The 13,950-nt window shown below is 28.9% G+C and overlaps 1 protein-coding gene and 1 long non-coding RNA gene across 2 annotated transcripts; both read right to left on the reverse strand.

Annotated features, from left to right (window-relative positions):
- Positions 1-3,873: 3,873 nt before the first annotated feature.
- LOC107420152 (uncharacterized) lies at positions 3,874-4,499 on the reverse strand. Its single transcript, XM_016029045.4, has one exon. The coding sequence runs from the start codon at positions 4,363-4,365 to the stop codon at positions 4,033-4,035; it is 333 nt and encodes a 110-aa protein (XP_015884531.1). The 5' UTR covers positions 4,366-4,499; the 3' UTR covers positions 3,874-4,032.
- A 6,152-nt stretch (positions 4,500-10,651) lies between these two features.
- On the reverse strand, positions 10,652-13,253 carry LOC112489976 (uncharacterized). The gene is made up of 2 exons (XR_009635017.1): positions 11,058-13,253; positions 10,652-10,911 (listed from the first exon to the last, which is right to left on the reverse strand). It is a non-coding gene; the product is annotated as an uncharacterized LOC112489976 (long non-coding RNA).
- Positions 13,254-13,950: the final 697 nt, after the last annotated feature.

Below are 13,950 nucleotides of genomic sequence, written 5' to 3' on the forward strand. Positions count from 1 at the left end.
ACAAACTTTTCCAAAATTGAGGAGCCCATGGACTAGATAAGATGAAGTAATTAGCATTGACCCCTGTTTCAAAAACAAAGCCCCCACAAACCCCAAAAACAGAATATAGAAAATTTGAAGGAAGAAAATAAATAAATAAATAATGAAACAAGAAAAAACAAAAAACAAAAAAAAAAAGGAAAAAGACACAAGATCCTACCTAGGAGTCGAGGTTGGGGCTGTGAGAGTTGTGACTCTTGTGAAGTGAAGGTGGGTGATGGTCGGCAGCTTCGTGAATGGTACGGTAGTAGCTCTTTGTGAAGTGAAGGTGATGTCAGCAAAAAGAAAATGAGGGTTGTTTTTGTTAGGGTTTAGATTTACATAAATGAAATTAAAATATATATATATATATATACCGGGCTAGATTCGGGCCGGGGTTTTTATTGCTTGGTCCCAACCTTCCTCGATTTGTGTTTTAAACTATTGCCCAGAGCCCGCCCCCATGACCCCAATTTTTCGAAGAAAAATCGCTCCGTTCGAGGCGATGCACCGTGGATTTCGATTCGTTCGTGGCAAATTGTTATTCCTATATACATATACATACACAATCATATTCAAATCAAGTCATTACTATCAGAACTTCTTCCTATTCTTACATCCATTAAGATTTAAAATATATTTATTAGCCATCAGTACCAGCGGGATTTACTTTTTCTAAATAGAGTTTTAGTATGTCACTAGATTCAAATTTAATTATTTTTTGAATTTTAAATCTTAGCATTTGATGTGATTTAATGATTAATAAAAGAAGACATGACAAAACTATTAGGTCATTCTAATATTATATTGTTTTCTACAAATAAAATAACAACATATCATCACTTGATAAATACATTAGCAGATTTTTTGATACCTCTAGTATTATTCTATAAGATAAATAAATAAAATAATTCATCTCCTCTTTTAGCAGTTTAATTAATACCTTCTCCATACGCTTCATTAGCTTTAGCCTTAGGATTGAAACATAATACTCAGTTCGATCCACTGCTAATCAATGTTAGGCTTTTGAGAACCTCCTTTCCAGTGCGTAGTGATCATCCGACATTTTTTATAATTAATCATCAGTAGTGTTTTTTTTTTTTTTTTTTTTTGAAAAGAAAAAATTTTTATTATTGAGATATTACAAGGTTAATAAAACAACTCTCAATCGGATTAAAGATCTGAAGCCCAAGATGGACCCTCCTCTATCCAGGTTTTTGGATGATCATTAGAAATGGCATATCCAGGTTTTTGTTTGTTTCTGTATATCATCAATCAGGTCCCAAATTGTCAACCATTGAAGTTAAAAAAAAAAAAAAAAAAAAAAAAAAAAAAAGATCCACTGCATACAGCTTCGGAGTCACTCTCAACTACCGCACCTTCAATTCCCACTTCATCAAAACCAAATTTGATGGCCAACATCTCCATTGCGAAAGCAGAAAGCCATAATTTGACATATAGCAACCATGACTACTCGTCGTCTCTAACAACCACCCCAACCTCAATTGTTTGTGATTTTGTCATATATCAATATATATACCATCAGTGAACATATATCATTTTTATCTCACATGTTCTGATAAACAAATATGGCAAGCTCGATGTGTTTTTAATTAGAAAAATAGTATAATTATATGTGTATATATATATATATAGTCCGTCTATGGTGCGGACGGTCCTCATGCGGACCACAGTATTAGTGACGGTTTTTCATAGTATTGGTGATAATTTCCTAAGAAACCGTCATTAATACTATGAAAAACTGTCACTAATACTGCGGTGCTCATGCGAACCGTTCTCACCATAGAATTTCCGTATATATACATATATATATATATATATATAGGTCATATAAATATATAGGCCTTTGTGGATGCACATCGATTTTAGCTGTGCGATGGGTAGCCAAAGGTTGGACACACAACCATCAGTCCCAGTTTTCGGTTTGGCATGGAGAGGCATCCTCCTATTTTGGACCTTTTTTTTTTTATATAGAGAACAATAAAAATAAAATAAAAATACAAAATAAAGAATTACATAGAAGTAGAAACTAATTATTTATGATAGAGTGGTGAGAATGTGAGGTTTAATTGGAAATGCAGCTAAGTAGTAGCTTAAAGGGTAAGTGATTATAGTTTGGCAGAAGTAGATCAATCCCACATGCTGAGCACGTGGAGGTCAGGTCACAAACAGTGACATTTTAAGAGCCAAAATTGATTATATATATTGTTATTATATGCATATGGTTGACTTTAATCCGGTGGAGCCAAATAAAACCTAACGTGAATCGAACCTCTTTACTTACTAGTGGTGGCATGCATGAAGAAAGGCGTGCTAATACATGAATTTATCCAATCTCACTCTCCTATAAATAATTGTTTCGTTTTCTTATTTTTTAAGAAAAGTATAATATATTAAAATGTATAATTTAAGAAACCCAGAAAAAAAGAAATTTATTTTATATAAAAGTTTCTGATTCATTGATTGAGCTAATGAGGATTAAAAGAGGTCGGTGTCGAGAGTCAGGACATGACCTGTACGACATTACCACGATGTGTGAAAACTGAAAAGTTTATTTATTTATTTATTTTGGCTCAATATCAGTAGCAATCACCGACAAAATATAAGGACGCTTGCATTTATTTTGGCCCAAATAAAAAAAAAAAAAACATTTTTAATAAATAGTAGTATTTTGAGTGTCACACATTAAATTGCTATCAAATAAACTTATATTGAGTGTTTCTATTTAATGAAATTGAATATTGGTCTCTACGATGGCTTTTTGAATTCAACATTTTAATAATAAAATTATTATAATTTTGAGATATGCTTTTTTCCTTTATACCAAAACCAATTCTAAAATTTTAGGACAACAAATTGGATTAATTTAATTATATTAATTCATATGATGTGACTAAAGACAGCTATAATTATTGCCCATTTGGAATGGCTCTAAGATTCGTAACTTTTCCAAATTGTATTAAATTTGGAGTTGTTTTAGTGAACATACTTGTATAGGTGTATTTACCCAAAAAAAAAAAAAAAAAAAAAAAAAAACTCGTATAGGTGCGTGTTGTTAATCGAGGAGAGCAAACATTGACTGATCAAACTAAAAACCCTTTTTTTTTTTGAAAGAAACGCTGACATTTATTATACACTGCATCATTGACAGGATTAGCAAATTTTTTAATTTCCAAATAATTAACATATACATATAGCACAGTATTTTGACCCATGTATTCTCTCCATATTATATAGAAATTGACCAAAGAATATTTATATGATTAATGAAATACATATATATAGCTTCTGGTATCGTTTTTTAAGTTTAATTTTTGTTGAACTTTGCCTTTGTTAACAAAGTTATTCATAATTTGAATACTTAAAAATTTATGATAATCTTTTTTTTCAGGGAAATTTAAATTTATTCATGAAAAGTTGAGGCAAATTGAGGGATATATACTGTTATTGAGCTATATGATAGCACCTTATACAGTTCAACACATTGCAAACCAAATTTAACTCAATTCATCAATAAGGCATTGAAAATCATCCAAAAAATTGTTGAGCAAATTAATCATTGAAGAACACCTTTCTGCTAAATGAAAAAAGCAAAACGCTTAGCTAAAAATAAAACCTCTTTTTCCTTAACTCAAGTTTGCTGATTTAATACTATTTATGTGTTTTGTCTAATTAACAAAATACTATAGAATTATAATAATGATTCAAATGGGCCATAATTTCTTGACGGGCATAAAATTGACCTAATTAATAATATTACCTTCAAGGCATTAAAGTATTTCTTGCTTCACAAAATTGTAAAGTCTTTCCTACCCATAAAGAAGCATTCCGAGGAGAAACAAATAAAAATTCAGCAATACAGACTATAATATTACACATATATTAACGAGAAAGTGACAAAACATCCTTTAAACCCTGTACTAATCCTTGAGCACAAAACCAAAAAAGAAAATAAAGGATGAAAGAGAGACAGAGATAGAGAGACAGAGAACTTCAAGTGAACAGGGGAGGAAGACTAAGAACTGTCCTCTCACCACGGCTAAACAATCGCTTGCAAGTCTTGAGCTGACAACAAACTTGTTTACCAACGCTAACTTTAGCTGCAGATATGCCTATCAACATGCTCTTCCTCAACTTTGTTAATCTCTTACCGATCTTAACCTTCAACTTTCTTATTCTAATTCTCAGATAAGATGGTCTCGTTCTTCGCGAATCTGCTTTCTCCAATACTTTATAGATCAAGAACTGTGCTCTTCGATGGATTTTCTCGTCTGGGTCCTCCTTATCTACCTTCGAGTACCCAAATGGCCTCCTCACTATTGCCATTATTTTTCTTTTCCCTTTTTGGATTTATTGCTCCTACTCTTTCTATCTGATTTTTCTCTTAGTACTAGAGAGAAAAATGCAGTAGAAAGAAAAGAGATAATGTGTTTATTATATTACAGCTAAAATTGAGAATTTACTTGGTTATATTTATAGAGTATAATTGAAGAGAAGGTGGGGTCCTAGAGGAGGTCATAGGGTGATGAAACAGTGCATGTGCACTAATGTTTGGTAGAAAAATAATGGAGGAAAAAACAGGTCCGGAGCTGGCCTTACATCAGGGTGTGAAAGCCTTCGAAACCTACTCTCCAAAGGCACCGAAGGATAATTGCTCATTTAATATATATATATATATATATATATTTAATTCAAACCTAGTGACACACTTATTTGATAAAATTATAAGGGTCCGGTTAAAAATGGGCGGTTTCTTAATTTTTGGGTTAACCATGCATTTGTTGGTTGTGTCAATAACGTGGCATATAAGTGTTAGCTTGATATATATTTATATAATTGAGTCCATTATCTATGAGTTAAGCTTCCAACAAAAATAGTACATTTAAATTCACTTTATTTTGAATTTTTAAAATATAAAATTGATGAATATAAAATAATCAACGATATTAAAATCTAATTTACATTATTCTTCAACTGCTCTGTGAATCTATATCAATATACTAGCTAATGAAGATCGCAAGGGCTAATAAAAAAAATTTACAACTTTTTCACATATTAAACTCTGTAAATGATATTGATTTTATTTATACTGCTAAATGTCTTAATATATTGTAATTTTTATTTATTCAAGTCAAATCTGATTAGTTACTTACATTTAAAGCAATATTTGACAAAAAGAAACTATTAATTTTTAATAAGAAACCCTGACTGAAATATACATATAAACATGTGCATTTTGCATAATTGCATTACATATACAAGCTGTCAAAGCCACACATAAACACATTTATAAAGCATACCAGCTTAGCAAAATTATGTTACGGAGAAGAGGGCATTTTATTTTTATTTTTTTATAATATATTGGGATGTGTCCTTGGGTGAGTTGAGCTCCAAAGTCAAAATGGGAGAAGAAATAAAAATGGGGCGTGCCGAGTGCCATGTATAAAACAGACAAAAAGCTTCCAAAGCCATTAGTACCCAGAAAAATAAATAATAAATAAATAAATAAAGGGTCCACTGCCGTGGAAGGATCTTTGAAAATTGTGAATAACATAATTAAAAAAATTATTACTAAAAGAAATAAAAGCCAAAAGAAGGGCCATATGCAGCCCAATATTTGTCGGCTTTGATTTTCAAGTTGGTTCTGGAGTGGCTTTCAATTGGAGTCAACTTCCACCGGCCCGGCGTGCAAAACTTTGCTGTCTCATTTATATACATTAATATTCAAAATTTCAATATTAATATAAATATTAAAAAATTTAAAATACAAAAATTTTGATAGAGATATCGAAAATATTGAATATTAATAAAAAAATTATAAAAATTTATTTTAAAATATAAATTTTTTTATTGAAATGTTAAAATTAGTTTATTTAATTCATTAATTATCAAATTGGTTATAAAATTTGGTAAAATATTGTATGGATATTATATTTTTTTAATCAATTAATTTATAATAAGTATTAATGATCATAGATAAATTATTATTGATAAAAATATGCCAGAAAATACATATTTGATATAATTATTTATTAACTAAAATATATAAAACAATTATTATAATTATATTGTATTTCATAAATGTCATCTTAATATCACAAAGAACTTTTGGATGGTAGAAAATCATCGGTCTCTTTGTCATTTTGATTTGGAGATGTAAAATCTGAAAAATAATTATGAAAAGATATATATCCTTGATAATTTTATATATAATTGTTAATATGTCAACTATATAGATCTTATATTATTGGTTGACTATGTGTATAACTACTATTCTCTGATGGTTGAGTTTAAAATGGTACTCATGAATCGCTACTTAATGACATTCCATAAATATCCATTGAATAAGGGTTATACGAATGACTTCCAACCCTTATTGATCCAAAATTTATAGAAATCGAATTCTTTTTTTGTTGTAACATCTTCTTTATAGATTTCTTTTTATGTGTATAGTTTTTCCAACAATACTAATTCCTTTACTTGCATCTCTCTTCTCATGATCTTCATCTTGTGTTGTATGTATGTAATAATGTTCACTAGTAAATGGGCTTAATCCAATATTTGTCAGGTTAAAAAATATAATCCACAATTTTTGTATTATTCCTTTATCAATATTCAATAAATAGAACTTATCAATATTATTCAATTTAATTCATTCTATTTTGTTCATATCACTGAATGTTTAAAAAGCAATTGAAAGGTAAAAAAACAACTATCAATGAAGTTAATTTAATAAAAAAACTTCTTAAATATCAATAATATTTATGAATTTTTTAAAAAAATTCAAAAATATTTTTAAAATATCCAAATTTCATGGATATTTTTTTAATTTGGTGGAAATTTTATAAAAATTTCATAAATTTAATGGAAATTATAGATTTTTTAACCAAATTATTAAGGATTTGATGTGGATATTTTAACGAAAATTTCCATAGAAATTATAAAGAAATATTCGAAGTTTTAATGAATATTATAGAAATTTTATCCGTTTCCATTTGTAACTTAAGTTTTATTTCCACCCCAAGGAAAAATGGATATATTGGTGAAATTTCCAGGATATTTTCCATTTTTTAAACCTTGATTTAAACACACACACACACCCCTCATTTATTTACACACACGCGCGCTTAGGAGTGTATTCAATTTAAAATTTGAAGGATTTTAAAATTATTTAAAAGTTTATAGATATTCGATTTAGATTTTAAAACAAATCTATACAAGTCCAATTATATTCAATTAAGATATTAATGGATTTTATGAAAGTTCATTAAAATCCAAATGTATTCAATTAGAATTTTATAAATTTTTTTAAAAATTTAATAATATTCAAAAAGTTATTGATTTTAAAAGATTTTATAAAATGATAGATTTTAATATATTTGAAAAGATTTTAATATTGAAATTGTGAAGAAAATTGTTAACGTGAAATTGAGCCTTAATTCCAAAAATTTCCTTAGATTCTTAAAAAACTTTTGTGAAATCTACAAAATTTTATAACAATCCATCAACTCTTTAAAATCTATAACTCATTTTAAATTCATTAAATTCTAAATTGAATATACCCCATAAAATCTTGAATAATAATTTATTAAATTCTCATATGATTTATAAATACAATAAAATTTTTATAAATAAATATCTATAAATTTATAAAAAAAAAATTATTTATTTAAAGAAATTTTAATTTATCGATAAATAAACAATTTAATATTTTATCGATAGATAAATATTTATTAATTTAAAAAAATTTATATTAGTTTTGTAAAATAATTTTACTAAAGGAAAAGATCAATAAAATATAATCAAATCTACAATCATAAAATTAATTATCACCCAATTACTAAATAAATAAATAATCAGTATATAAAGTTTTACAATTCAGCCAAGTTTATTAATAGAAGGAATCCCATTGATCCATTGATAAATGCAAAGAATCCATTAATTAGTTGGCTAATAAGTTAGAATCTCTACCTATAAAAATTATGAATTAATTAATCAATTTTATTTGAAATCACATTTTGTTTTCTTGTGCATCTTAATAAAAGCCAAAAACTTTCTATGCATATTTTGAAAAAAATAAAATAAATGAAAGCTATATATGGTTCATTATTCACCCCCTTTTTTTTCTTGCTAAAATCTTTCATGCTATCAAAAATCAGTCATGCTATCAGTGTCAAACATATTAATTATATAATATTTTTAGTTTCATGCTATCAGTGGTCATTTTCCGTGTTTTACATATTTTTGTTCCGATACTATCTATTATGACATCTAACGTCATCACAAACAAGTTTTAATTTTAAATAGTTTCCTCTTACTATAATTAAAATTGTATTGCAAGGAGTAAAACTTAAATAGCATCTAATTAATTTTATAACTATAAAAATGTTATAACTTAAAAGAGATGTAATTAAAAATTTTAACTGTTTAACATATCTCACGTAGTTCTCTACTAGATATAGGACTGTACAATGCATGGCATATATAATTGTGATATATTATTTTGATAATAAAATATAAAAAATATTATAATCAAATTAAATATAAATCATCATAAAAATAATATTAAACCAAAATTTTCAATTCAATATAACTAATCCAAATTTTGAAAAAAATTTTTGAAGACCACATTAGTGGTTGAATTGATAGGTTCTCCATCTTTATCACAAATTAATATCTTCAATCATTTCCTATTTGTAACTCTGGAGACTGCAACATATAGCTGTCTATGATTAAAAATTAGTTTTTTGGGATAAAATTCGACATACAGAAGAGATTGACTTTGGCTTTTATTAATAGTCATAGCATATGATACAACCAGAGGATATTGTCTTCTTCGAAACTTAAAAGGTAAACTTGGATTCGCTTGAGTTTAAGTAATTTTTAGAATAAAAACTTTAAACCCAGCATTGCTTCCTAAAATGACTTTGCCTTCAAGAATATGATTGTCAAGCCTTGTAATGACCAATCTAGTCCCATTGCACAATCCCGAAGAATGATCAACATTTCTTAATAGCATAACGGGGACACCAACCTTCAATTTCAGTTGAACTTCAGGTGTATAAAGATCTCCTATAAGATCAATGTTCTAATCCAACCTGCAAGTTGCATCAAAACTTAAATATGTATTTTCCTCAGTTGGATTAAGGGAACTCATGTATTTATTTATCAATTCAACAATGTTAAGAGTTGGGGCAAGTATAGCTTTTTTTTGAAAATATGATGGGTCATTAATATTCTCTAAGAAAGAAGGATACGTGCTATTTACAATAGATGCAACTAAATCTTCTGTATCCTTTATCAAAAGATCATTAGGTGTATCAATCATTGCATGACCATCGTTCAAATCGCCAATTGTTCCATCTCCAATACTTGATATCCATTCTGAAAAAACCTTCAATATTTCCTAATCAATATCCAAGTCAACACTTTAAAGTCTCATTTTTTTTGTCAACTTCAAAACTTTACAATATTTTCATAAATATGATGAGTTTAAAGTTGCGAGGACAATGTCTTACCTACTTCTTTTTAGAATAACTAGAAAAATTTGTTTGAAATATCCTCTAAACGCAACAATTTTACATCCGAAAGGTTGCTCCAAACTTAATGGATTGCTATATCTTATATGTGTATATATATATATGTATATATATAATATTACATTGTATAATATATAACAACAATAATAATATATATTATAGAGTATATTATATACACATAAACGATATTATACATATTATATATAATATTATACATATAATGTAATAGTCCAGTCCACCCGCATGAGATATTATTCGCTTTGGGTCCAGCCCGCATGATTTTAAAAAGCCTCTCACAGGTTAGGGGTCCCACCCCTTCACCTGCTAGTCCCACTAGCCCGGTTTATCGGCTCTAATACCATCTGTAACAGCCCAGTCCACCTGCATGAGATATTGTGCACTTTGGAAGCTAGTTGGTGAGCCCAATCCTACCCCTCACGGTTTTACTTTCGCTCATGGGAACGCATCATAATGGTTAGGGGTCCGACCCCTTCACCTGCTAGTCCCATTGGTCCGGGTTATTGGCTCTGATACCATCTGTAGGGATGGACTCGGTGCGGGTTGGTTCGGTTTTATGGGTTTTTTTAAACCGAACCGACCAATTCGGTATGGATTGGATAGATAACCGAACTGAACCGAACCGAACTCCATATGCAACCCGAAAACCGATCAAACCGACCATCCTTGGTCGATTTGGGTTGGGTTTGCGGGTTGGGCTGGTTTGGACCTCTGTTGGGTTGGATTGGGTTCACGGTTTGGGTCGGGTTGGGTTTGCAGATTGGGTCGATTTGAGCCTCGGCCCAAATTGTATATATATTATAATTATGTATATTTTTGTATATTCTTGGACCAAAATTGTATAAAAAAAATTTTAGACATTTTTTATCATCAATCTATATTCTGAATTAGGTATCTTTTTCAAGTTATTTTCTAAATTAAATAATTTTAACATACATCCACCTAAACAAAAATACCAAATAAGTTAACTATTAAGCATCAAACATATTAAATAATACAACATAAAATCATACAACTACGATACAAATCTACAATTATCACCTAATTATACACCATACACTAACAAATAAATTCTATAATAAGTCTACAACCATTATTAGTTACAAAATAAAATACAACCCATATTTGAAATCTTAAATTTCAAAATAAACTTATAATTAAATAAACTAACAATCCATAAAAATGAAAATTATTTTAAATATTGTTTTCTTCCACATTCTCCATTACATGAAAAGCCACCAGCAGCAACCACAAGCTCAATAAGCCAATAAGCCATGCAAAACTCACTATCTCAATAAGCCATATTCAATTCATCCTTCAACAAACATTAAAATTACAAATAAACATTAAACATTAAACATTAAATGTAATAAATTAGCAATCAATAAACATTAAGTGTATTACTAAAATATTATCTAACTTAAAAGATAATTGATGATGTGGAATTAACAACAAACTTACCAAGCAATCATAAATTAATTAGGTGGAGGTAAACTTTGTTTTGTAACCCAAAATGCTCCTAAACAAATTAAAATATGATATTAAATTAATTAATAAGTTAAAAAGAAGTTGTAAATATTACTAAAAAATTTAAAAGCTCTAAAATAGATAATAAAAATAAAATTACAAATAATAATAAAAAAAATTCTTACCCGATTCAATAGAATCATAATATGCAACATCTCCAATTGGTACTTCAACTCTATAATCATACGTCATAGGCTTTGATTGCAACCAATTTTGAGAACAAATCAAAGCCTCCACCATTTTTTGACCCAATGAATTTCGGAATGCATCAAGAATAGGCCCTCCGGTACTAAAAGCATATTCGGATGTTATTGTAGAAACTAGAATGACGTATACATCTCTTGCAATTTGAGATAAAATTCGATATTTTGTCTAATTATTTTTCCACCAAGCCAAAATATCAAATTTCTCACTTTCCACATCCTCACATGGATCAAACAAAAATTTATCAGCCTCATTCTTTATTTCCAATACATTTTTCTCCATTTTCCTTTTCTTAAATTGTGATTCTTTCAAACGCCGACGATCATCTAGGCTTCCATCATCCAATGAATCCATCATCATCCCACTTTGTTGTGCTTGCATTGATTGACTATTATTAGAATTTGACACTCTAGAACTCTCCTTCATAAAATCAATTTTCTTATAGAAGTTGTAAAGGTTAACTAAAGTATCTTTTACATCCTTAGTCAAAGATTCAACCATACCACTTTCATAAGCATCCTCAAAAAGATATGATACATATTCTAGCTTATATTATGAATCAAGCACAACGACAATAAGCAACAACTTGTTGACATTTCCAAGTGAACCCTAATATTTCTCAAACTTTATCAATATTTTCTTTGCCATATCGGCCATCAAATGGTTTTAACTATTACTCCATTCAACAAGTGCATTATACATTAAACTTAATTCATGAAAACATATATTAGAAGTCACGGTTAAAGAGGCACTAAACTTTAAGGTAATCTCATAAAAAGTAGCAAGGAATTTCACAAAAACTCTTACACTATCCCAATCTTTAATTTAAAGTGGTCCAGCTCTCTTTCTTCCAAATTCATCCTCCTCAAAATATCCAAGAAAAAATCCATCTTCGTCTATCATCCTATCAAAAGCTTTTTGATACTTCAAAGCCAAGTTCAACATCAAATAGGTGGAATTCCACTTAGTAAATACATCCAAAACCATGGTTTCTCTAAATCCAATCTGCTCCTTTTCTACACATATTTTAAATTTGTTTAACCTTGAAGGAGATGATCAAACATATCTAATAGCATTACAAATTCCAGCAATACTATCATGAATTTCCCTTAATCCAAATGTCACAATCAAAGTTACAATATGTGCAGCACAACGAACATGCAAAAACTTACTATCCAAAACATTTCCTTTCCAATAATTTAATTTTCCTTTCAAAAAATTAATAGCCACATCATTTGAAGAAGCATTATCAACCGTTATTGTAAAAACCCTTTCAATACCCCATTCAATCAAACAATTTTCTATAATCTTGCCAATTGTCTCACCCTTATGATTTTGAACAACACAAAAATTTATAATTCTCTTATGCAATTTCCAATCATCATCAATAAAATGAGTGGTAAGAGTCATATAATTGTTATTTTGAATGGAAGTCCATGTGTCCGTCGTACGACAAACCCTTTGCTTCCTCAATGAAAACACACTCTTCAAAGCTTTTTTCTCATCTAAGTATAATTGAAAGACCTCTCTAGAAATTGTTCTACCAGATGGTGGTTCATACTTAGGGTTCAAAGTATTACAAAACTTTCTAAACCCTTCCCTTTCAACGTGGCTAAATGGCAACTCGTCTATGATGATCATTTGTGCACATGTAAGCCTACATGCCTCCTTACTAAATGTTGTACTTGTAGACACTAAATTACTACTACTACTTTCAAAAGAAAGAACTTGTTGTTTTTTATCCACCGTTCTAATATGGTATTTCTTGCATTGGTTCATCAAATGATTTCACAACGTACTAGTTCCACACCTTTTGGTATTACACGCATAATCTACCCCACAGTATTTACATTTGCATCTAGGATTATTTGGATCACCATCTGAAATTTTTTTAAAATGTTCCCAAACTCAAGAGGGATCCCTAGAAGGTTTATCGGACTGTGAAGGTTGAGAATCAGCTTTCTCTGATTCATTTGGATATTCTTTCAATTCATTAATATCATACAAATTATTGTGGTCCTCATCCATCTAGAACCTATTAAAAACAAAATAAATCTATTGAAAAGCAGATAAAAAAATAAGAGCAAAAAATATAATAAGATCCATTCTAATAAATTAATAAAGAGTTGTAAAAGCTTCTGTTTTTCTTTTAATTTTTTTTAATATTAGATCCATTCATACTTCATAGATAATTGTACAGCTGCACACAGTCACCAGCTTTTTTTTTTTTTTAATAACTTTAATTGGGTATAAATAATTCTAGTGTCATGAAATTGGGTGTTTTGGATTTTAATTTTGTTATGAACAACATTTTTTTAACACTTTATCTTAAAACTTGGAAATCTAACACGACATTTTCAAAAACACATGTGAAGAAGCAATATCAAATTATTTTAGTTTTTATTTGGGATGCAAGTTCAGCCAGCTATAACACACACTTTAGTTTTAAAAAAATAATAATAATAATAAACGAAAACACTTATTCTAGTTAAAAGTTTTTTTTTTTCCCTCCCTCTCTTTCTTGTTAAGCAAACTTTCATGTTAGAGGCTGTACAAACAAAGTTAACATTTAAATACTCAAATTGACAGATCTAGAGAAATCTATTCAAATTTCTGTTCTTGT

Source organism: Ziziphus jujuba, chromosome 1, assembly GCF_031755915.1.
Source record: "Ziziphus jujuba cultivar Dongzao chromosome 1, ASM3175591v1".
Classification (NCBI taxonomy): Eukaryota; Viridiplantae; Streptophyta; class Magnoliopsida; order Rosales; family Rhamnaceae; genus Ziziphus; species Ziziphus jujuba.